Source organism: Embiotoca jacksoni, unplaced genomic scaffold (genome assembly GCF_022577435.1).
Source record: "Embiotoca jacksoni isolate LCO1_2020_lvr unplaced genomic scaffold, fEmbJac1.0.p SCAF_2, whole genome shotgun sequence".
In the NCBI taxonomy this organism is placed as follows: domain Eukaryota; kingdom Metazoa; phylum Chordata; class Actinopteri; family Embiotocidae; genus Embiotoca; species Embiotoca jacksoni.
In genome coordinates, this window is record NW_027185340.1 from 5,215,068 (window position 1) to 5,240,579 (window position 25,512).

Below are 25,512 nucleotides of genomic sequence, written 5' to 3' on the forward strand. Positions count from 1 at the left end.
TGACCGGTACAAGGTCAGATTTATTAGAAATTGAAATAGTCACAAGCTGGATGGTTAATTTCCAGGTTGCACTGTAGTCTGTGCACATGAACAAAGTCTTTTTATCAGACAGGATTTTAAAGAGTCCTCTGTTGGTCTTATTGTAGTATACTTTACAGTATATAATGTCCTAAACGTTTCATTACTACTGTAATTTTGTTGTAGGAAAAATTTATAAAAGAGACCTTATCTCCACAATATGACAATGACATGAAAATGTCTATATAATTGTCGCAGCCCATAAACAAAGAACATGTTGTAATCTGCTCACTGAGGCAGACTCATCATTAGACTTAAGTGCCCTGGGATCTTGAGGGAGGTAAACAGCCGCATCAAGCATTAGCAGGTCAGAGCTGAAAGCATTGGATCCCTATGCATTATTAATAGCGTATGTGCTAATTGAAAGTCATAACTCCGCAAATGAAACGTCTGGGGCAGACATCACGCCTTGCTGCCCTGCTGCCAGAGGATCTCCCTAGATGGAGATAAGGCTAAGTTTAGATTTTCTCTTGATCACAAATGCAGTGGTTTTGTTTTTTTAAGTTACACTGTGGGTCCAACAATGGCAGGACTGCTGTTGTGTAGCTGCAGTAAGAGGTTGTCATATAACAAAGACACTGAGCTGGGACTTCAGATTTTCTTTACCAAATTATTATTGTCTGTAAACCTGTAATTTTGTGTCATTTAGCATTTTTAGGTTTCAAGATTTGAGTATTTTTAAAAATTTTTTTTTTTTTTTTATTGTTTTCTAGGTGTCATCAAGTCACCTGAACTCCTGCATCTCGACTCTCTTTACATCTCAGTATCCTGCCTCAATGGAAATAACTGTTAGAAAAATAACAGTTAGACTGTATAGACCTTTTTCGCAGCCGACATTTTGAACTGTAATTAAATCACAGGTGTATTAATGGTGGCGGCATTCCGGGGAGGTTTTGCTTCTGTGCATGTTGGTTCCCTGCCTTTGATTCCTGGGATGCCTAATGGACCTGAGCCACCATTAATACACTTGTGAAACTACCAAATTTGATAAGTCAGAATATCTGCTATGAAAAAGATTTGATGTGTCATTCTTAACGTTTTGTATTTGTGTGTGATAAAATTTAGCTAAACCAAACTTCTGATCAGTGCATTAACAGCCTGTATGTAAAAGTCTTTCTTATGATTTTAATAAAGATTATGAATCAATAATCTGATGGATGAAATAATTAATATATGATTATTTCTTTACAGATCAAAATGAACAAGAACAACATTCATGAATACTCCTTTTGACTGGTTGAGCACTTATTTCAAAAAATTCAAAAGCTAACCTCTAATTAATACTTAGCTGAAGCCTTGATTATCAAAAGCTTAAATTAATAACTCCAACATGTAAAACAATAGATGTGATCATTAGAAACATTACGGTCACTTCTTAAAAGTGTGAGTGTCCATGAAAATGTGTGTCTACATGTTCTGTCAGTGGTATGTTGTGGAAACAGGCGGCTGGCATTTAGAGGCCATGTGAAATGCCTCTGCCTAAAAATACTTAGAGGTTAAATATACACTGAATTCAGTTAAAGAGGAACTTTTGCAATACAATTGGGCACAAAGTTATCGAGAACATGTCTTAAACAAACTCAGTCACAAATCTGAGATCGCCTACTTGGTCTCTATTTGAGTATTTTACTTGTTATCACTATATTTATCCGGTCGCTAGTTGCACTACAAATTCATATTTTAAAAACCTATTAGTATACTAAATTTGACATTTCTATACAGTAAATGCAACTACTGCTTGTATGTCAACACATTAGTAATAACAATCTAGAAATGGTACCGGCATGTGCCTGCATATGGCTTTGATGACTTTACTTAATGCATACACTTTGTTGATGATTTTGCTGTAATGTAATGTAATTTTCCACACATTGCTATTGCTTTTTCACTTAAGTAAAGAATCTGAGCAGTTCTTCCACCACTAGTTAGGCAGATATTTCAAACTGCCTGGCCTACAGTTGCCCAAACGTCTCATAACCTCCTCATAACAGAGGCACATCACCTCACGGTGACGTTTATTTGGTATCCTTGTGTTTTCAGTGTAATTTCTGGACATGAGCATGATTGTGGACTACTGTCGGTGTTCCTCTGCTCTGGATACGATCACTTCTTCTCGTGCAGTATTCAGACGTACTCCAGGAGATGAGATAAATATCAGTGCGCATGCGCAGCGTAGTCATCTGACGAGTGAGCGCTACATCGAGGGCCACCGCTGTTCACACAGAGCGGGACACAGACAGCCTCCATGAGGGACCAGCTCTTGCAAGACTAAAAAAAAAAAATTAAAAAAAAAAATAAATAAAAAGGATTCATCAAACGGAGAGTACCCAGCAAGACGACCCGCAGGTTTGGCGGTGCTTTGCAGGGCGGTGAAATTTCTCCTGAAATGTAGCGAGCAGCGTGAGAGTGTGGCTCGTTGTGATCGCTCGGTGGCTGCATGGCTCTTCCCAGGGATGCCATGAAAATCAGAGCAGCCGAGTGACTGAGAGACCGCCGATCCTCGCTATCACAGACACGGCGGCGGCGGCGGTGGTGAGCGATGGATACTGGTGGAAAGCTGCACATTAGGTAGCGTTTACGAAGATCCAGGGAGAGCCGAACGTCTTCTTTGGTCGCTGCCGGAGCTGTCTAAAGGATGGATTTCAGCCGGCTCCGGAATATCATCAGCAGATACGTAAGGGCCCCCCCCCCCCTGTCTGTCAACACTGTCACAACTGTAGCTCTGTGTCTGCAAGTGCAACAATATATAATGCATGTTTCTCTTTCTGCACCTAACCCTTTAGTGCACGTTGACTTTCCTGCCTTGCTCAGAGAAGGTCTGAGCGTGACCGTGCAGGATGATGATAAACACTTTGCTCATCTGCAATGATAAACACTTCAGTCAGGCTGCTTTGGCAGGCCGTTGGCTGTGGGCTTTACAATTTTTGTGTGGAGCTGAATGGAGAAAGTGCCAGTAGCTACAGATGCAGCAATGGCCGGTGAATGTGTAGAATAGAAATGAACTTGGCTGGCCTATTTAAGCGAGCCACAACAAGCGTGCATACTAAACTACCTCATGGCTTCCAGTTGCCCTGTTCTGCAGAGGAAATAAATCCCAATTATGTCTGAACTGAGAGGCCTCGTAGGCACTCATCACACTTTGCAGCAGTTGTGAATTTGTACCAGATACACAGACTTCTACTCACTTCCAGCTTGATAGTTGTCCAGGTTGAATTTGAGAGGTTGACACTAGCAGAACAACAGAAGAGAGGCCAGCGAGTCCGCATCATGATCTGTAATCAGTGATCAGATTTGCCTGTGTGCAGGAAACGTCCACATAATAATAATGACGATGGTGGGCTGTAACCATATTACTGCTCGGTCTGGTGTGAATGGGCCGGTGCCACCAGCAGCCTCTGATTATCTGGCAGGACAGGAAGCAGCTGCTTGGTGGGCGGCTGATTAAGAGAAAGTGTCTTCGAGGAGCCAACTCTGACAGGCTCTGTGATGTTCATCAGACTGAGCACCTGACACATCTGCTACAGTCTGCGACCCTTACACCTGACCTTAAAGCTGGCTCAGGTGTTGCGAAGATAACCAGCCGTGCGTGCGGTTTGATTGGGTGTTTTTGTACGCTTCTCCTTCTCAGGCTTGTTTTTATCCACACCGGTGTGTATGTGTGCGTGCAGCAGGCGAGTGACAGTGTGTACGGAGCATGACATGCTCCAGCAGGGCTAATATCAGGGGAAATCAGATCCACCAGTGAGGCGGGGGGGATGGGGGGGGGGACGGGTCACTGGACACGCCCATCACCTCTCACCCTTTTCTCTTTGCATCCTCATTCTGCAGCATCAGGAAGTAGGAAAGGAATGAATCACTAATTCAATTATCCACATATTGATTTAGAATTGGAGGGATGGATGAAGGGTATATCTGAGCCTCTATTACTTGTGCATCACCTTCTGCTAACCCTGCCGTATTCTGAGCAGCTGCTCCAGTAATTAGGCTATATAATGGAGCAAACGTTACATCATGCAAGGTGATGAACATGTGACACGTCCAGAGCCTTTTCTTTGAACTGAGAGAACAGCACTCTCCCATCAAGGTCACCAGCCCCCAATCCTTTCATAATTTAGTTTAAAAAAGAAACATAACACTAACACCGAATTAGTAAATTTTCTGCAGCCATTAAAAGATGCGGCTTCGTTTTACTCCACTGGGCAAGTTTATGAGCCTTTCACTTTTTATCTTGTTTCCTTATTATCACCCTGTCATTGACATATGACTTGTCCTTGATGCTTTTTTGGGTGAAGGAAAGAGAGAGTTTCTTTGCAGGCCAGACCCGCTCTGCCTTGCTTGCTTTTGCTCGTGTTTTAGGCAATATTGTAAAAATAATAATAAGAAATGATCAAGTCTTGGGACTTATTGCCACTGTTGTTCCTGGTGCTTATGCTGTCCAGCGACATCTAATAACACGGAGACGGTTATTCAATGTCTGACATTAAAAAGCAGGAAGTATAAAACTAGAAGATTAAATCACCAAAAAAAATATTATTAAGAAAGCAGACGACTTAAACAGTTTTATAGAAATCAAAAAAGAGCAGCTGTATGACAAAGTTCATGATTCTTTGCTGTGTTCAAACATGGATTTTGTTCCTTATATAATTTCAAGAGTTGAATGATTCCTAATCCTTCCCCTTGATCAGTAGTATGCAAACTGCCTGATATGCTTTAAAAGTTTACTATATACAGCGACTGTATTCACATCTATCCAGTAAAGCACTTTGTAATCAAATGGAAATTAAATTCTCTGAAGGCAGTGCACTCTGTCCTGCTTATAAGCCTGTTTTCTGACTGAAAAATTGCGGGTGAATTGAGGGTGTTCAGTAGAGCGGAGAGTTTTCGCAAAGAAAAATAAGGTGTCATGGTGTTTTGCAGTGCGTGAAGTTTAAATGGGACATTTGGTTGCGTAATAAGTCTGTTAAACGTTTTTCATCATGCTGGCATAAAAGAATGGCTCAGCGCAATAAGATATACGGTAAAATAGGTGTATGTGTGTGTGTGTGTGTGTGTGTGTGCGTGTGTGCGTGTGTGTGTGTCTCCTCAGTGCCTTTTTCTCATTTAGTAATAATAGCGATGGCGTGATGCCTCAGACTGGCGCAAACTGTGAGAACTGCATGAGGTCATGATCTAGATGACTAAGGGTGCTGGCATGTGTGGTATGTGTGGATGATGGTCATACTCGATACTAACACTTGATGCAATGTAAGAGCAGAAATATGTCCTCATATTTGTAAATGGTGCCTTTCAGATAACAGCCTCTTGTGGTCACAACATTTTGATGTATATCTGCATTACTGCCGCTGCTTTCTCCTGTATTCAGCGGTATTTACCCTCGTCCCCCTCTCTCCTGACCCTCCTCTATCTTATCTATGAATGTATAACTGTTACTCTCGTGAAGACCTCTCACAATCAGCAGATAAAAGAGAAAGGCCAGCGCTGTCTCCCTTTGATCAAATTGGTGCCAGCAGGTTCCAGCTTGCTGAAGGGCTTAGGAAAGGTCTCTCGCAACTTTACAGCTCTTTGAGTCCCCTGGCTGGTGTTGAAAGGCAGAACACAGCCTGCTAGATCACTGTTTGCCACATTAGTTCTCACCACTACAAACGGTTAAGGGCAGTCTATTCCTGTCCGCTGCCCCCCCTTGGAGATGAGGCCCGAGCGGAGAGACAGCGGCTGTAGGTGACAAAACACACACAAGATTTGTGTTTGGGCTGAGCTTTGCCCGCTGGCCTGAGTGTAGATATCAGAGAAAGCAGCCGTGCATCTGCATTCTGGCTCCCGAGAAAGATTTTTGGATTCCCACAGCATTGCCCGAAGACCCAAGTTTTCATTATCTAGACGCAGTTACAAGCCTGTATTCGCATGTCGGCATTAAATGCAGGCAAAACGAGTGTTTTTCAGGATGCAGACTGCGGTGGCAGGAGGAAAAGGAGAGGAGTGAGGGAGGGGAGAGGAGAAGTAGCACAGCTGGATTAAAGACTTATGTAACTGTTGGATCACAGCGAGTCAAGAGGGAGAGGAAGCTGGGACAACAACAGAATACAAATTATGTTATTTTAAAGTAATCTTCTCATATCTATCATTTGATTGTGTTGCAGGTATATAGTTATTTACGTCATCAGGCTTCTGGTGTCTTTTTTCACGAGCGGGTGATGCATCATGAGCAGGCTGAAGGTCAAACATAGATATTGTTAAATCTGTATTTGGGTTTGTACCTGTGTAATTTACCCCCAGTATTTTTCTCTACTAAATAATTATGGCAGTCAAAGAAACTTCGTTTTTCTATTAGCGACGTTCCCTCTCCTTATTTCATCAGCTTCTTCTTCGCTGCTGCTTTTGATGTTTTCTCTTTCATTCTGCTTTGCTCCAAAAAAAAGGGATTTTCCACAGAGAACAGAGTCTAAGAAGTCTCATTTGAACCATATAAAAGCATCAAGACGATCTTGAGGATATTGTTCTTTGAGCCTCATCATGTCTTGTCAAATCCAGTTGCAGAGCATGGAGCTAAGGAGAAAATCGTACCCATTCGATCTTCAGTCTATGTATAATAAAGCCCTCGTGTGGTGCTGTATCTTCCCTGATGAACCTGCAGACAAAGCGAAGCAGTCTGTTGCTGCATACTGTGTTCCTATGGTGATTAATGACTAATGAGTAGCAGTGGGGTGCATCTTGAACAAGCCTCCTTCCCTTTTTTGCTGATCAAGGTCTTAAGACTCCTTTGATCTCTGTTCAATGCTACGACAAACTGCACAGCTTCAGTTTAATAAATTGTTGCATTTCTTTTAATATTCTCACCCCAAATTTAAGCAGAGAAGCTTTATTGAGTAGCTGTGCTTTTTTTTTGTAGTGTAAAACAAATAGTGTCCGTAGGAGCAGTAAAGCCTTGCTAATAACATGGCTGCGTCATCAAAATACAATAAAACCAGACTTAAATTAACTAGACTACTTTATTGAAATCAATTGCACCAATAAGATTTAAGAAATGACATAGACATTATGGATTTTTGCAATGTGTAAATGAAAAGCAGTCGGTTATGTAAACAGGAAGTCACTGTAGCGTCACAAACGGTAACAAAACTCTAAAAAAATAAAAGTTTTAAAGGGGTTTAGTGATATATTCAGTTTAACTGACAATACTTTATGGATATAGGTAAAACATTGTTTCATTTATATGTACATAGAGAAGTATGTGTTAAAGAGTTAGTAGTATAAAGCAGTTTAAAATGAGCTAGAAATACATATCCAATGCTATATAATCATATAACACTCATCTGACTGTATTAGCATAATATTTTATTTTTGTGAAATGTAATTTGAAATATGTCTTCACTCTAAATGGGTTATACGTTAGCTTTTTAAGTTAGCGGAGTTAGCTAAGCAACAGATACTGCTGGAAGTTAGTGGGTGCAAATATTTAGTCATGATCAGTTTTTATGCTCTACTAGTTTGTGCAGTGAAACACATTTTGATTTAATGATGTGTCTCTCTTTTTTTTTTTTTCTTTTTTTTTTTTAAATGCTTTGGAGAATTTTTCTTTCCAATTATTGTTTTTAAATGGGCTAAATTCTGTCACCTTTATATTCTATATTGGCTAAACTGCCACATTGACTGCTAAATGAGTGAGCTAACCTCAGCCTATGCCTATAGGCCTACTGCCTATGGATGTTGCGTGACCATGTTTCCACGTCCCTTGTTAACATGGGGAGTTCATTAAGGTAGCGCTCTTGTAGGAGGAATTTGATCGGATGGGGTTAATGAGCGATCGCTGCTCAACATGCCGTGTGCTTCTGCTGCGCAAAAGTAAAAGACATGACCATTTTAATCAGGCCAGTTAATGGTGTATATCTTATATTTTACCTGTGTGGTTGAAAGGAGCTGCATCGTGGAGACGGTATTGATAAATCACTGCTAGGGTCAGGGGTTGCGATTCCATAATGAAAATATATACGTCTTGTTAAGTGCTATGGAGCGAAGCATCTGCAAAAGGTAAGCACTAAAATAGAGAATGCTAAAACTCGAAATACTTGTGGCTTCTTAAAGCGGCACTTCAAATTTAAGAAACAGCAGACCTGCATCTGTTCTCTTGTGAATCCAGAGTTCAAACAGAAAACTATCTACCCAAGAGAGTACACCACAGTGCAGTGAGAAACATAAAAGGAGAAGTTGCAGTGGTGGGATGTTTTGCTGTTATCAAATCCATCCTGTCATTGTGGATGATTGATGGTGATGTAAGACCAGCCTCTCTGCTCGGAGGCTGTTGTTAATAGAGACAAAGCCTCGGTGTCCTGCAACCGACCAGCAAGCCACTTTGTCTGATGGAGCAGTAGAGTGTAGAGGGAACTGAGGGACGAGGGTTGATACGGATCAGTGAGGATTAATGATCAGATAACTACAAACCACAATGCAATCTCTCTGTGTCTTTCTCCATCGCTCTCCCACACACACACACTGTCATAGTGTGACACTCGCTGCCGGGAGATGGAGGGAACAAAAGGAGAAAACAGTGCAGAAATATGATGGGATGAGTGGTGAATTTAGAGGGAAAATGTTTGAAGAGAGGTAGAAGTAAGAATTGATAGATAGTAGATATGCTGATATTAAATGATTGGCCAGCCCAAATGTAAATATGTTTTTTTTTCCTGTGAGAGCGTTTGTTTCAAGTTCATCTTTGATTTTTTAATTTCTGTTTTTTTTAATTTAACCAAGCTCCATAATATGACGTGGCATTTGTTATTGACTTACAGTGCACAGTAAAAACAAAAAAAAAAGGTAGGTGTGTGTGTGTGTGTGTGTGTGTGTGTGTGTGTGTGTGTGTCTCTGTGTGTGCGTGTGTGTGCGTGTGTGCGTGCGTGCGCCTGTCTGTGTGTGTGTGTGTGTGTGTGTGTGTGTGTGTGTGTGTGTGTCTTTCCAGTTAATCAAACCTGTCTTATCTGGAGCTGTTGTCAGAGTAATAAATGGCCCGAACATCAAACCTTCAGAGGTCTGTTCAGTTAGCCGGACTATGACGAACATGCTTTAAGGTCATGAAGTCGTGTAAAGATAGTAATGGCTCCTTTCATTAGAGACACCATTAGAGAGAGGATCATTATTATGATTTTACATGAGGATATTAAAATTCCTTAACAAATATTTATTTGTCAGATTTTTTACAGTAAAATTAAAGACTCAGATTAACTTGCTAGATTGGTTAATATTATCAGGATAACTGTTTGATTAGATTCCATGATAACCTATATATGTCCTTTTTCTTATACACACATTTTCTGCTTCCTCCTTGTTGGCTTTTTTCCTGTGTAATTATGTCACACTGTGTTCATTTCACTCTGGTGTACCCCTCCGTCTCCTGCCTCTTGGCTCTCCACCTCACTTTCCATCTCTCCCTCTCTTTCCATTTCACAGTATCTCTCTGGGTCAAGTTGCCCCCTAATGTTTTGGAGGGGTCTCAAGTCGACTGACACTGTTGGCTCCATGTCTATTTTTATCTCAGTGCCAAGCGCCTGTTGATTGCAGTGGATGAGTTTAGATCTGTGACGGTGCATTTTGTTATTGCGTTGTGCTATTTTGACCCAGATGTTGCAGTTTGCTGATTTCAGCAACAACGTTGCCTGAGGCTTTATTTGATCTTGTGTCCAAACTTATACTTATTGAAACTTGTCAAAATGTGTTAACTAAAAAAACATTTAACAGGATCGTAGTGGTAAATTTACATCATATGGACCGAGCACAAATGTATTAAAAGTTTTGTCACTGGCAGTAATGTGCTACACCTCTGCCAAACTGTGGAGGACATTTAAAGCAGTGAAGCGCTGCTTCCACTGAAGTGCTTGTTCCAGAACTTTTCTGTTAATGGTCACCACTTCTGCTTTGAGCTGTGTCAGGCGGGCTGCTTTGCCAAAGGCTAAGCTCACACTGCCCACTCAGGCCAAAGCTTTAGGAGCCACGTAGGAAGCCGGGAGGAAACAAACAGCAGAATGCTGTGGTCTTGGGACTCTTGTTTTTTCATGGAGAGCTCTCCACCCACAGTACTGTTTAATGAAGGACACCTTGGAGAAATATGTGCTGCGCTTAACTCCCAGAATGCACTCTGTCAGTCTCTGGAGAGCTACTTTGATACGATATACCGTAGATGAGAAATGAACTTACATGCACAGGATCAAATCTATATTTGATTTTTTTTCAGTCAAGGCATTGAATCAATTGTAAATCGTAAAACCACCAAAATACCTCTTGTTTTGGAGCTGAAGTATCAAAGGATGGAGCGGAGTGAGAAGAAGTGAGAAGATAAATGACAAATCCACACCAGTGTGACTCAGAGCAGATCCTTCCTACACACATCACCAAACATATACTCATCCTTCAGTCGGGCCTGTCTTGTCTGCAAAGTTGTTTGTTAAAATAAGTCTGTTTGCTGATTGCACTGTTTATTCCAGGACAGTTCGGCCGGAGTTTTCTTGGGGCAGATAAAAATAAAAAAGATGTACCATTTCCTTTTTTATTATAATTTAGATAAAGTTTCCTGCATACACAATTCGGTTTTGTTCAGTGATGCAACTTACTGTTATTAAAAGTATAGGTTCATCTGTTGATTATTTTGTCCAAAAATTGTTCAGTGTGTATTTATTAATATATTGTGTATAAAAAAAAGTGACAAGGCCATCCCAAGTTTCATTTGAAAATTACATTTGAGAAGGTAAAACTATGGTGAGTCTTTGGTATTTTTACCCCATAAGTGAGTTAAAGTTGATTGCTTCTCAAACTTATTGACAATTCATTTTCTGCCAAATCCATTAATTATTCTTTAAGTGTGTCAGCATGAGTGTTGTTGGTATAAAATAGCAAACTATACATCTGGTCAGATTTGGCATAGGCCCGTGGTGGAAAAGCAGCAGCAGCAGCATAATAAGCAGTTAATAACTGCTAAGCCATAGCTGTAAATACCAACAGTGGAACATGTGTAACCCACATAGTGTGCGTTACAGATGCGTGCACTGTGCACGTAGTAAAAATGACAGTTTTCAGGAGATTTTGGACTGAAAGAAAGGTGTTGGTGGCTGTTAATGACCAAATTTGGCCATCAGCTGAGGGACACCAGGTGAGCAGTGTGATTTAACCCCATTTTTCTCCTCTGCCTGTATTGCCTTTTATTTTGTTGTGTATATTATCTCGTTCTTCATCAGTGTGTGGGGGAGGAGAACTGGGTGGACAGTCGGACGGTGTATATCGGGCATAAAGAACCCCCTCCGGGAGCTGAGGCCTACATCCCTCAGCGTTACCCCGACAACCGCATTGTCTCCTCCAAGGTGAGCGAGCCTGCAGCCCATGAGTCAGTGCCGTAACGCTGTTTATCATCCCGCTACTCTTTTGTTTCATATTCAGACAACCATGTAATCTCCTTTGTGGTCATGTTTTTAAGGATGACACACTTCACTTTTCTTGTGTTCGTCAAGCCGTGCATCACCGTTTCTCTTGCCAGGAGGACTGTTATGATGCGCCATTGTCTCCCTTTCTGTTGTTTATACGTCTCGGTAGTAATTTTGCTGTCACTCTGTCCCACAGTACACCTTCTGGAACTTCATCCCCAAGAACCTGTTTGAGCAGTTCAGACGAATCGCTAACTTCTACTTCTTGGTTATATTTTTGGTTCAGGTGAGATTTTCATGGAATTTATAAGCCGCAACTGTTTTTCTGTGTTTACAATGCAAATGTAGCATGGTTTTGCATCTCAATATATTTACGGACTAGTTGTGAGGTTTTACAGCTCAACTGACTTATTTTTCATACATAAGTAACAATATTGTGTAAATTAGGTGCTTGGTGATAATTCAAAAATTAGGGTTTTTCAGTGTTTTGAAGCAAGTTTAACATTTATGTGGGACTGTTGTCAAAGTCCTTAAACTCACAATCATGTCAGGTTATCCAATGTTAGAGGGTCTGACTCCTAACTAAATCTGTATCGCCACGGAAACTTGATTAAAAATAAATTAACACAACAAATGATTTTGTGAAATTGTTCCACTTGACTTTACATAGAACAAAGGCTGTCTGTATGTTTCAGAAGTCAGTGTGTTTACCTTGATTAACTTATTTTATGGTTTCCCATTGAATGTAGGTGTATGAACCTGTAAAAAAACAAAAACAACAATTTTTTTTTTTTTTTTTTGAAGGTTTTGAAAGTTCATTGATTCAATCTGAGCATTCGATCACATTTAACCTGCCATACTTTAAATGTTTTTCTTTACATTTTGGCATTTATTAGGGGCATTAAATTAACTCATATTAACTCTTGGCAAAGAGGGGCTGTCTCTTTAAGGGGTCGTGTGTGCTTGTCAGTCATGTGTGTGCTGATTGCTGTGAAGCCTCAGCTCTCATTGTTCCCTTATTTCAAAATAAAAGCAATTATCCAAAGATTAACAGTTAAATCCTCTACCCGCATCCTGTTTGAAGCTACCTGGACGAGAGTCACCAACATGATATGAATTTACTAACAACATATTATCCTGAACAAATGAGTGTTTATGACTGCTCAGTGACTCCCTAAATGATAAGCTGTTTTTTGTTTTTTTTTCCACAATATTGCATCAAACGTTGAATAATCGTACAAGGACAAACTCCTCATAGGAGAGGAGAAGCTGCTTCCTGGTCTGTTGAGGACATTTCTTTAGTCGCAGTTGTCTTAATGTAATTAATACTCTACAGCCACAGCTTAGGTGTTTGTGTGCTGTATGCTTTATCAGTAACATGTGAAATACAACATCCTCTTAATGGCACCAAGTGGACATGCCCCACCACACCAGTGTTTGTACTCCCTTAGCCAAAAAGAACCTTCCTACGCTGCATGTACATATCTCTAAAAATGCAGGGATATTAAGATTTAAAAAAATAAACCCATCTGTGGATCATAACTACCCCAGTTTACTAGACCGGTGGTTTATTTCTTATTTTTAAAAGCTTGTCCCTGCCGCACTTCCAAACTCAGCGTTGCATTACTCAACATCCTCACTCCCCCCTCCCCTCTTACTCTGCGCTGTTCCTTTCCCTTGCAGCTTATCATCGACACCCCCACCAGCCCGGTCACCAGCGGCCTGCCCCTCTTCTTTGTTATCACTGTCACCGCCATAAAACAGGTAGGACACACACAAACATGCTCACGTTTCCTGGAAAATATTGCCCACAACGAGCCTCCACACACACACCAGCTCCCGGCCCTCAAATACACACACTCTCTTCCAATCGGGCGCTCTATTATCTGTATATACACATTCCTCTCCAAGCGAAAAGGACATGCCATTGAATATGTCTGGTGATGTGAGAAATATGATAATGAATGGTGTCCTCTGTTAATCACTCTCGCCGAGGATCCCATGCCCCTGGGAGATGCATCCTCTCCACGGTGTCCCGCCACTGAGAGATGGGGTACTATCAGTGATAGATGGAGCTGTTCTAGCTAAGGAACCTAAGCTTCACTGGGACATAAATCTAAAACATGACATGTTAGTTAGAAATCCAGGAAACAGGTCACTAAGCTTAGGGAGCACAATGCTAATTAATTACAGACTATGACTTTCACCTCTCCCCCTCTCTCGCTCATGCTATGCTCTGGCCCCACTTCTCTTTGCACAATAATCTATATTCTCTTTTTTAGCCAACAAACACATCCACTTTCTACGCCTCTTCCCTCACAATCTTGTTTTTCACTGCAACCCTCTCGCTGCATCTCTCTCAGGGCTACGAGGACTGGCTCAGACACAAAGCTGACTGCTCTATAAACGAGTGTCCGGTGGACGTGGTGCAGCAGGGGAAAGGGGTGAGGACGCAGAGTCACAAGCTACGGGTAAGAATGGCCTCATTAGAGCAGTGTAGCACCTGAGGCCACAAAGCAACACTGCTGTGCTGCTGCATAGCTCACCTTTTCTATAACTCCCCCTTTCCTTCCCTCTGTGCAGTCCTCTCCAACTTTGTTTCCTGGCTCTCTTGCTCTTTCTTGACTTTCACAACAATTAATTGCCCCGAAACTGTAGTAAACTGTCCCCTGGCGCAGCACACAAGTGTCCCTCGGAGGATGAGCAGGATTGATGTATTTCATAAATTAAGATATTCCTGGCGTCTTCCGCTAATCGTCACTCTGAAGCAACAGTGAATCACTGTTTGGTAGTGAGGCTCAGTCTGTCTTTCTGATGTCCAGTTCAAAAACACAGGATTTCATGTATCGCTGACGTTTAATCATGAGGTTTACCAGTTTTACCATTTCAGATAAACCTGCTGACTGCTCTCTTAAGTCTTATCTATTGAAATATGACTTGTGGAAAAATCTCAGCCCCTAATTTGTCTTTCTTTATTGAAACCCAATTCAATAATTAAGTTGTTCTTCTTTTTACCCTTACAGAAAAAACACATCAATTTCACACATGCAAAAACTCACATACACACGTGACTGTGCACATGTAGAACATGTGGTTTTGGAACATTTTCATGGTGTAATGTGTGAAGCCCATGTAGATTCCCATATGAAAACTTTTTCACATATGTTCCCCATGTTATCATATGTTGCAACATGTGGTAAACATTTAATACATGTGATCACATGGTTCCCATGTGGAAAACATGGGAAGCTGTTTTTTTCTGTAAGAGTAATTTCTTTGCACAAAATAATAATGTAAATCAGGCTCCGGGCTAATACTTGTTAGCAGAAGTGAACATTATTGATCTATTTATATATAAAACTATACAGTACAATCACCACACTCATCCTATACAAATTTTAATATTTAATGTTTTCAGGTTAATGTTTATGCTTCATGTTGCTCAAAATTGAATACCAAAACAAGACAACACAAACAGTAATTGTTCTAAATGTTAACCAATCAGAAGTTGGAGATGTTTAAAGTCACGACTGGTTTATATAAATGATTCTTCAATGAAAATAAACGACTCCAGCAGTGTAAAGTGCTCAGCGCAACACAGCGGTCAGAATGGTAAAGAGGTGATAAAGTAGAGAAAATCAGACTCTCGTGAAGTTTGTTTTGTTTTGGATGCAGTCCTTCAGGTGGCAGATGCATGCAGGAGCGAATGTCAAAATTTCTGTGGAAAAACATGGAGTAGTTCTACTAATGGCATGCTGCTCTGCAGAAACCTCTCCTATATCACCTGTTCATAAGAGTGAATGAAAACAGTGTCCTACTGCATAATGTTTGTGTCCCGCTCATCGCCACCTATATAGATCCGTAGATACTGGATACTGTAGCGCAGTCTTGTTTCATTATTGTGCCGGGAGGTTTGTAATGGGTGCTGGTACATCAAGTTTCTGCTGTGTCTGCTGCTCTGGTTGAGTTTGCAGAGACTGTGTGGGATGTTGAGGGTCGGCTCAGAATATAGTTTCAGTACAGCTGCCAAACCTTAAAGGCTGCAGAGCACTGTAGTTTGTGCTACCGTAGCAGCAGCCTTCCCTGAAATTCATTGGATGAGAAGAGACGTTTTACATCCACGTGTCTCCGTCTCTTTCCCGTCCTCTCTCTCTTTGTCCCTTCTCTCCACCTCTTCTCTCGCCGTCTGTCTCTGTTGTCATGCGGTGTTTTTTTGTACCAAGGTTTCTCACTACCGCAGATCAAACAGCAAGGATTACAGTGTGAATCGGGAGCAGGAATAATGATGAATACATTAATCATGCAAAATCAGAGAGCGTGTGTCATGTGTATGGTCACCGTAGAGATGGGATTTATCAGAGTTTAAGCTGCTCTGCTCGCATAATCCGTTATGCAACTTCTCAATCCCTTGAATAAAAAAAAGGAATGGTAAAGGATGAGCATATGATTACCCGCAGGTCTGTCTTATGTTAAAAAAAAAAATCTTCTCATCTATTATTGATATGAACGCCACTATGGGATGTCTCTGTTCTCCTCTGTCAGGTGGGGGATATCGTCATGGTGAGGGAGGACGAGACGTTCCCCTGTGACCTCATCCTCCTCTCCTCCAGCCGCCATGATGGGACCTGCTACGTTACCACCGCCAGCCTGGATGGGGAGTCCAGTCACAAGGTGCCAGAACTTTTAATCTTACTTCTTTTTAGCTTGGTTTTAAATTTACTGTCTTTGATCACAAAATAAGGCGAAGTTTACATGGGTCATTAAGAGTCTGGGAAATTAATCAGCTAGATTCAAGGCCTCCAATAGCACTAAAATAGCGCATAATCCCTTTTTGAAACCAAACAATGCATGCTGCTCACACAGAACAACACTGGTTATGTAATAGTATAATAGTATTACAAGCTGGGTTTTTTTTTTTAACACTGAGATTTTATTCGAAACATCTGTTTACTCAGTAACAACAAAAGAAAACCACAACACTGTTTCCAGCCATTATAATCACAAACATGATGTGTTGTTGACAGCAAATCTTCATGTGTGTGATCATCTGTGGTCAGTAAAGGATATAAAATATGAAAAGATAAGTAAGCTGTGTTCTTGATTCCAAAAAATTGGAATGTGAGAAAAAAAAATGTCTTTATGAGATAAAGAAAAAAATTTTTTTTTGTGACAATTACCAAATTTTAGTAACTCACATTATGATCATTTAAAAACAGATTGTCCTTGAGGTTGTGTAACAGTTTTCAAAATAATTTTAAATAAAGTTATACACAATAATTAAAAAGGCAGAAAAATGTATTCATCAATTAATAGATAATTAATTTGCAACTATTTTGACATTTGATCAATCATTTGGCTCCTCTTTTAAGCAAAAATACAACATATTTTTGTTCCAGCTGCTAAAATTAGGAGTATTTGATGCTTATCTTTTTCAAATGTGGTAGTAAACCACATTTCTTTACAATTCTGACTTAATCAGACAAATCAAACTATTTGAAAAATTAATCTTAAGATAAGGAGACAGCAATGCTTTTTTTTCTCTATTTCCAAACAACAATTAATCAAGAAAAACAGCTGATCAATTAAATAACTAAAATAGTCATCTGCTGCAGCCCAACACACACACACTTGCTTCCTATTGAATAATGATATAGGTTTTATATATATATATACATATACATACGCATGGCTGAGCAGACACACTGTGACAACTACGACCCACGCCATTATTCTATCTACTTCTTTTATAGCCAGTGTTGCCAACGTAGTGACTTTGTTACTAAGTTTAGCGACTTCTTAGACCCCTGTTGCAATATTTTTTTCAAAGAGCATGTAATTTTTTTGGACAAACCTGAGCTACTTTCCATAGAAGAGAATCCTCAGACCACCTCTGTCTGCTGTTCAGTGAGTGGCAGCAAGGTTGTGTGCTGTGTGAAGAAAAAAAAGAAAAAGACTGTTCCGTTTAACTGTCTTCCTGAGTGACCATTTTACATGTAGATATCACAAACAACTTTACTGGCAATTCAGCTGCATTAAAATTCAGTTCTGTAGATATGAGCACAGACTGTAGCAGAGAAGCAACCAGATGTTAAGGGCTGACACCATTTGACACTCGGCAGAGGGAAAATACAATAAGATGACGTCATGAATGTGCTAATTAACACATGATGTTGTTTAGCAACATCCAGCTACTTTTCGCAAAGGCTTTTGGTCATTTCCATTAAAAGTAAGCAACACTGGATTTCCCTGGATTCTTCGACTTTGATCTGGGAGTAAAAACCATTAAGACACAAGTCTGTTTGTATTTAAGAGGGAAAAAAGCCTTTCCAAAGTCAGGCTTCTCTCAAGGACGAAGACGTGGGAGAGCTATAGAGTACCCGTTTGACTGATACGTCAGAACAGAACTGGGCTGTGCCTTTATTGAAGGGAAAACACAAAATGAAATGTTGACTTGGAGTGTCTTCTGTGTATTTTTGAGACTGTGGTTTGAGTTTAAATATACATGGTTGTTGACCCCTCCCCCCCCTCCTCCCCCGATGTGCTCACCATCCCTTGCTGACCCAGGCATCACCAGCAGCCTCATCTCCCTCCCTCCACATTTCTCCCAGTCATTTAGAAGACCTGCTGAGGCTAAAGGTGTCAAATGAACCCTGTTCTCATTAGTGACTGTGGGGGACATTTTTCTCTGTTGTCCTCCTCCTCTTCTTCTTCCCCCGTCCTTCACCTTTCTATCAGACCTATTATGCTGTACCAGATACCATGGCCTTTAGAACAGAGCGGGAGGTGGATTCGCTACACGCCACTATTGAATGTGAACAACCGCAGCCTGACCTCTATAAGTGAGCGTGACACTGATGCATCTGTATACACTGAGCTGTTACAAGATCTAACCTTACTGCTGTGTGCATCTTGATTTAATTTTGCTGTGACTTTTTCCAGATTTGTGGGACGCATTAATACTTACAAGGACAAAGAGCCTGTGGCAAGGTGGGTGTACTTTCTACGTGTGCATGTGCTTCCTTACATACATTTTGTCTATTTTCCTCAGATTAATGATCTGTTTTATTCTTGCAGACCACTGGGGGCGGAGAACCTGCTCCTTAGAGGAGCCACACTGAAGAACACACAACATATTTATGGTGGTACAATTTTTAGTCTGTTTAATGTCTCCTGAATGTTGTAATGTTTAACATTAGGTTGAGGAAAGGCTGCTATCATTTTTCTCACTGTAGCTCTGTGTCTTTTCTCCCTCCAGCTGTTGCAGTCTACACTGGCATGGAGACTAAGATGGCACTTAACTACCAGTCTAAATCTCAGAAGCGCTCTGCTGTGGAAAAGTAAGACTAACTTCTGTGATTTAGTGTTGATTTTTAGAGATGGGTTCATTTCCTGACCCATCTCTCCCCTCTCTCTGCAGGTCGATGAATGCCTTCCTGATAGTGTATCTGTGCATCTTGATCAGTAAAGCGGTGATCAACACTGTTCTGAAATACGCTTGGCAGTGGTACCCCGACCGAGACGAACCCTGGTACAATCACAGGACCGAGAACGAGCGCCAGCGCCACGTGGTCCGTTCACGATTCTCTACGTTCAAAACAAAATCTTAACGCCCACCTCTTAATATAATTTTCCTTAAAAACGTCTTCGTTGTTGTTTGTCTATCTCCTTGCTTCAGGTCATCCGAGCATTCACAGACTTCTTGGCCTTTATGGTCTTGTTTAATTACATCATCCCGGTGTCTATGTACGTAACGGTGGAGATGCAGAAGTTTCTCGGCTCCTATTTCATCACCTGGGACGAGGAGATGTTTGACGAAGAGCTGGGAGAGGGAGCTCAGGTGAACACCTCCGACCTGAACGAAGAGCTGGGACAGGTACATCAGCACACACACACACACACATTTGCATACACTATCTGAATGTAAACTTTGTGCAGACATGCCCTTACTGTACCCTTCCCCTTCCTCCCTCCCAGGTGGAGTATGTGTTTACTGATAAGACAGGAACTCTGACGGAGAACAACATGGAGTTTATCGAATGCTGCGTTGACGGGAACGTCTACATCCCGCATGCGATCTGCAATGGCCAAATCCTCAGCGCTGCCTCCAGCATAGACATGATAGACTCCTCACCTGGAGGATACAGGAGAGTAAGTGCTTTTATATCCAGCTTCAGTACAGAGTTGGCTTTGCTGACTCTGCTACCAAAAAAGGTGGCGATAAAAGGAAAACTTATAACCACAGCAGGGATGCAGACCAGGTCATGAAGACTTCACTGTTTTCTTTTTTAAAGTGTTTGCTTTGTCTTAAATGGGAAAAAGGTCCTCTGGTATGCAGAAAAGTGATGAGCCTTGCATTTATGGCTGTGGCAACCAAGATTAGTTTAGATTTAATAAAAGAAAAACACCGTAGTCAGCAGGAGCAGCAGAAGCCACCACAGATGACTAGAGAGAGAGAGGAGTGTTCACTGCCAAAACTCAAATGTGCGGAAAAAATGTTCTGCTTTATTGCTGTTTTTTTTTTTTTAGCAGAGTAGTAAAAAAAATACATCAGCAACGACTACACAGAATCAATCATGTCCAAAAAATTCGCTTGAGGTTTAGTTTTTCACTTTTATTGTTTTGAACTGAACTTACCTGTTACCTGCATTAAATAAATAGAGTCATTTCATGTGTCTGTAGGAACACGAGGATCTATTTTTCCGGGCGCTTTGTCTGTGCCACACGGTGCAGGTGAAGGAGGAGGAGACAGTGGATGGCATTAAGAGGGGCATCCACCAGGGCAGGCCCACCTCCTTCTACATCTCCTCCTCACCGGATGAGGTGGCTTTGGTGGAGGGAATGAAAAGGTACACACACTAAAACACATAATTAGTTAACTTACTTTGGAGTCTCAAAGTAATAAGGCAGGGAATGGCTTTCTTTGTGTTGGTGCTGCACTCTGTCACATTGGATCTGGGAAGTAAAAGGTTCTGATTTTGTGCATCAGCTTGAGGCCGTTAACATTCACATCAGATGGACCGTGTATGAATTGTAGCTCTTTATATTCATTGGCCCAATTTTTTAAAGGACTGGATTAAATTATACTTCATTGGCGTCATATTTAATAATTGTTTGTAAACATAAATAGTAAGTAGTAATATGTTGTGCTGCCGGAGCACATTGGTACAATGCATCTTTTTTCTCCAAGTAAGGAAATAAATTGTTGACAGTTCTATTGATTCTCATTAAATTCATTGACATTTTTTAAGTAACTGTAGGTCCAATCATCTCTAAAACATATGTCATGCAAGAAAGACAATAAAGACTAATGGAATTGTCAAAGTTGTCATATTGACATTTAAGGTGTATTAAGCATCCTAATATTAGGGAAGTTTGTTTAGCAAGAGAAACTAGTCTTACTGTGTTCAACCAGTATGGACATGAAAACCCTCAAATCCATTGTGATGGAAAGTCAGCAGTACACTGATGGTGGGTTCAGACTCCCATTAGTTCTGTGTTAGAAAAAACAGCCCTCCTCATGGATTCCAATCAGACCACCACAATGGCGCAACAGCGGATTCTGGTGCCGGCAAAAAAAGGCAAGGTCATCGAACAAAATAGTTGGTCCTGACTCAACTTTGGCTGTAGTGCAATCCAGCAAAGCAAATTTGTTGGCCAGTCAAAGCGGCACATTCTTGGTAGAAAGAATTTAAAACATCAGCGCCACAGGCTGACTTGATTACTGCTGTGAAAATTTCAGAGTTGTATAATCCTTCCCGAATCATAGCCGGACTTCCCGCATTATGTTTATTCTTTTTTACTTGTGCTTGAAGCAACATATTGGTAACAAAACAGAGCCTTTCTTCTTGTTTTAACAGTGTGATATTTTCAGTCTCAACGTTGCCTTAGACACACGTAACAAACATCAAACATGCAGCGTCACAGTATGTTGCCCTCATATATTGCTTTCACAGATACAAGTACAAGTACTGTCTGTGAGCTCAGGTTACGTTAAATGCGTCAGAAGAAACTGCAGCCTTTCCAAGTGTGACATAACCGAGTAATAGTATTTGTGGACACTTCCTGTCTGTGAGTTTAAATCTTTTTTCCGTTCCTTCTGGTTGCCAGGCTGGGTTACACCTATCTGAGGCTGAAAGACAATTACATGGAGATCCTCAACAAAGATGACGAGATTGAAAGGTTAGTCTACTAAGTGTCTAAGTAAGTGCCTGTTGTGATTACTGCACAGGAGATAAAGTGGGAGTAGTTGGTGGAGGTGTGGTCATACCGCAGCTGACTGGAGGGAAACAGCTCCCAGCTTGTGTTTCAAGTTCAGCAGAGGTTACAAAAAACAACAACCACAAAAGAGTGGGCTGAGCACGGCCTGTTTTTAGAAGCAAACTGCTCCAGCTGATCAGTGACAATGGAGGCAGCAAGACTCCATTAGAGAGTGGTTTTGTGGAAAGGGACTAATGTTTTGATCCGTAGGATGTGTTCGTGTAACCGCTCTCTCTCTCTCTCCATCGCTCACCGCAGTGGCCTGTCAATAGTGAGCTATTTTAAGGAAGCAGGGTAGCTTGAGAGGGGTGGGGGATGTGGGAGGGCAGCCTGCAGTTGTGGAGAGTTTGGAGGAAAAAGGATCTAGTGGATTCTTACACTGTTTTTACCCATCATAAGGAATCACATTTTTATGGCCCTCAGCACAAACTACCAAACAATTTAATCAAAAATGTTATTACTTTATTTATCTTCTGAGAACAAGTAATCAAAAAGAGAGACATTCAATTAGAAGACACAGTAAGAGTCAGTAGATGCAAGTTACTAATCTTAAAAATTATACAAAGTATAAAGTTAAATGAAACTGTGAATAAAACACTTTCAAACGTCATTGTGCTGCAGATGAATAATCAGGATGTCATTTGAAGTCATTATTTGTCAAACGGGCACCTTTGAAAAGCCTGATCAAACCATGTAATACCTGTTTTGCTTTTTGGTCACCTCACTCACTCAAACACAAATGAGACTTTTAAACAGATAGAAACAGAAAATAAAGTGTGTACTTACCAAAATTAATTTGTTATGGTCCACTTATAAAACAACAATGTTGTACAAATGATCCTTCATTTGCGAGACTTTGGAAAAACCCACAAAGGATGATTAATGTATTTACGAATTGGAAAGTTAACTACCCCTTTTATGTCTCTCCTTCAGATTTGAGCTGCTCCATGTCCTGAACTTTGACTCTGTCAGGAGGAGAATGAGTGTCATCGTCAAGTCCAGCTCAGGTAAGACATTCTCACACGCAGGGCTATGTTAATACTTTTTATAGATTCATGATCAGATACTAGCATGTTCTTGCAGTTTGCTTTAAGTGTGTTTGGTTTGTGTGTGTTTGGGACCTCTCAGGAGAGTACCTGCTGTTCTGTAAGGGTGCAGACTCGTCCATTTTCCCGCGGGTGGTGTCTGGAAAGGTGGAACAAGTGAAAGCCCGGGTGGAACAGAATGCTGTAGTAAGTGGACAGTTTGACCAGCGCAGATACTTTGCACTGTAAAATGGGTGTGATGACACATTGCATGAAGCCAGTTTTGGTATAACTATTGTTCAGTGCTATCTTTCATAGCTTTAGGGCCATGATATATCCTTAGCTACTAATTCATAAAAAAGAATTTCATAAATATAAAAAATAAAAGGTTCAAACAAGAGGTTCAGTCAACCATAATGACTTAAATACTACTGGCAAGAAAGAGACAATTTTTAGGGGGAAATTATATAAAATTTGCTCTATCTGCAACTTAAAGATAATCAATAATTTGATGTTAGCAATTAATGCAATTTCTTTTTTTTATGTGAAAGCATTAACGGTATTTTTAACACAGAATTATCGGACAACTCTGCCTGAGCACTATGGACTATTTTAGTATCTTTCAGCTTATTGTTTTGTTTTTTACCAACTACTACGTTACTGTCTTGTCCACCTAGTTCCCAACTAATGCAGACCACTATTTCAGTAGAAAATCTCTGGAAACCCCACTACAGGCTCCACCACACCAAAAGAACTGGCAGGAAACGTTAACATCGAATTGATGAAGTGGAGCATGTTGCAGTTAAAGAGGCAGATATTCCCTTCAGGAGTTTTGGGTCCAAAACAGCTAAACAGAAAGTGAATATTGGACTTATATTGATCTGATGGGCACAAACGTGACGACAAATAAATGCTAATGCTGCTCTTTCTTTGCTGGATGTGGTTAGAAAACTATTTTTGTTTGTGACAACCTTATCATGTGATAATATACCAGTGTTGTTGGCTTGTTTTATTGAACTAAAGTAGCAACATATAAAGGTATTGGTACTGTCCTTCCGAAGCCCATATTGATCTAACTTGAACAAACCCCCTCAGGGTCCCATGATAGCGGATAGCATCTACAGTGGCTGCATATTAAGTCACAAATTGAATAACCTCTATCCATCTCTCTTCACTTTAACACCAGGAGGGGCTGCGGACGCTGTGCGTCGCCTATCGAAGGTTGTCAGAGTCCGAATACGTGGAAGCGTGTCATCACCTGACTGAAGCCAAGCTGGCCCTGCAGGACAGGGAGCAGAGGCTGGCGCAGGCCTATGACATCATCGAGAAGGACTTTGTCCTTTTGGGCGCCACAGCAGTGGAGGACAGGTTGGTCGATGGAGAGGTAGACCTAGAGAGAGAGGAACAGAGAGATTTAAAAACAGCACAGCAGCATGGGGACAAGAGGGGAAGAATAATACATTATTATGTGGTCTTCAAAGTATTTTCATGACTCAAGAGTGCAAAAAAGATTCCGCCTAAGTTTAATATGTGACTTACTATTAATACTGGCGTGCCTTCTGTTTCTTTTTCTCTCCTTTTTTCTTCTACTGTGTGATAATATGAGATGTTTTTGTGGTCTGCTAAAGTCCTAACTGATTGATCAATTGAGTGACGGTTTCATTTCGTAATAGATAAACTGCTAATGGACAGGGACAGGGGTGGTCATGCATTGATAAGTTATCACCAGTTGGTACTGGATTGATTGAATCTTTGATGGATGCTTCAACCTACCCCGATGGAGGCTGAAACACTTATTGACTTATTGATGTGCAGGCTCCAAGAGAAAGCTGCAGACACCATTGAGTCACTGCACAAGGCTGGGATGAAAGTTTGGGTCCTGACAGGGGACAAGATGGAGACGGCGGCGGCCACCTGCTACGCCAGCAAGTTGTTCCGTCGCAGCACCCAGATCCTGGAGCTGACCAAGAAACGCACAGAGGAGCAGAGTCTGCACGACGTGCTGTTCGAACTAAACAGGACCGTTCTCAGACAACGCTCGATATCTGGGTATGAGATAATGCACTTGTATATCCATAGCATGTACTGCACAACCTAGTGAATGCTCTCCATCCACATACAACATATCTGGTCCTTTGGTTGTGTAGATAAATCTCCCTGTCGATCGATCTGTGATATGTTGTTTCAGGTTGTCAGTGGACTGCCTAGACTTTGGTCTGATCATCGACGGAGCCACTCTTTCTGCAGTATTAAAGCCCAACCAGGAGTGTGCTGGCCACGGCAACTACAGAGAGATCTTTCTAGAGATTTGTCGCAACTGTAGCGCTGTGCTCTGCTGTCGCATGGCACCACTGCAGAAAGCACAGGTGACAGAGCTGCACTTCCTCTTGCAGATACACTCTTGATGCCTTCTTAAATGAGACAGTCACGGTGGTACTAATTGTAATGTGTTGTCTGTTTCTGCAGATTGTGAAGCTAATTAAAGCTTCCAAGGAGCACCCCATAACCCTCGCAATTGGCGATGGAGCCAACGATGTCAGCATGATCTTGGAGGCACATGTGGGCATTGGTGAGTTCATTTTACGACCATAATTAGTGGCTAATTTGCTAAATCATCCATACACTGTTGGTGTTAGTGCCCAAGTTGCTTTATAAAGCCCATACTGACAGTTATATTTGCGAATATTACAAATCTGATCAAGCTGCCCTTATCAAATTCATTGAAAATGTTTTTTTTACCTCAAATTTCTAAC

General features: G+C 41.1%; 1 protein-coding gene across 4 annotated transcripts in view; it reads left to right on the plus strand.

Annotated features, from left to right (window-relative positions):
* Nucleotides 1-2,287: 2,287 nt before the first annotated feature.
* The window catches only part of LOC138201054 (phospholipid-transporting ATPase IH-like), a 34,783-nt gene continuing 11,558 nt past the window's right edge, over nucleotides 2,288-25,512 (plus strand). For all 4 annotated transcript variants that reach the window (XM_069154157.1, XM_069154158.1, XM_069154161.1 and 1 more), the window contains exons 1-21: nucleotides 2,288-2,752; nucleotides 11,295-11,417; nucleotides 11,674-11,763; nucleotides 13,161-13,241; nucleotides 13,841-13,948; nucleotides 16,020-16,148; nucleotides 18,213-18,316; nucleotides 18,417-18,464; nucleotides 18,552-18,616; nucleotides 18,733-18,814; nucleotides 18,895-19,045; nucleotides 19,153-19,350; nucleotides 19,452-19,625; nucleotides 20,157-20,323; nucleotides 21,585-21,656; nucleotides 22,668-22,741; nucleotides 22,863-22,966; nucleotides 23,946-24,127; nucleotides 24,575-24,808; nucleotides 24,948-25,125; nucleotides 25,226-25,328. In XM_069154157.1, coding sequence (XP_069010258.1) covers nucleotides 2,714-2,752; nucleotides 11,295-11,417; nucleotides 11,674-11,763; nucleotides 13,161-13,241; nucleotides 13,841-13,948; nucleotides 16,020-16,148; nucleotides 18,213-18,316; nucleotides 18,417-18,464; nucleotides 18,552-18,616; nucleotides 18,733-18,814; nucleotides 18,895-19,045; nucleotides 19,153-19,350; nucleotides 19,452-19,625; nucleotides 20,157-20,323; nucleotides 21,585-21,656; nucleotides 22,668-22,741; nucleotides 22,863-22,966; nucleotides 23,946-24,127; nucleotides 24,575-24,808; nucleotides 24,948-25,125; nucleotides 25,226-25,328 — 2,506 coding nt within the window. In that variant the 5' untranslated portion in view covers nucleotides 2,288-2,713. The remainder of the gene's footprint in view (nucleotides 2,753-11,294; nucleotides 11,418-11,673; nucleotides 11,764-13,160; nucleotides 13,242-13,840; nucleotides 13,949-16,019; nucleotides 16,149-18,212; nucleotides 18,317-18,416; nucleotides 18,465-18,551; nucleotides 18,617-18,732; nucleotides 18,815-18,894; nucleotides 19,046-19,152; nucleotides 19,351-19,451; nucleotides 19,626-20,156; nucleotides 20,324-21,584; nucleotides 21,657-22,667; nucleotides 22,742-22,862; nucleotides 22,967-23,945; nucleotides 24,128-24,574; nucleotides 24,809-24,947; nucleotides 25,126-25,225; nucleotides 25,329-25,512) is intronic.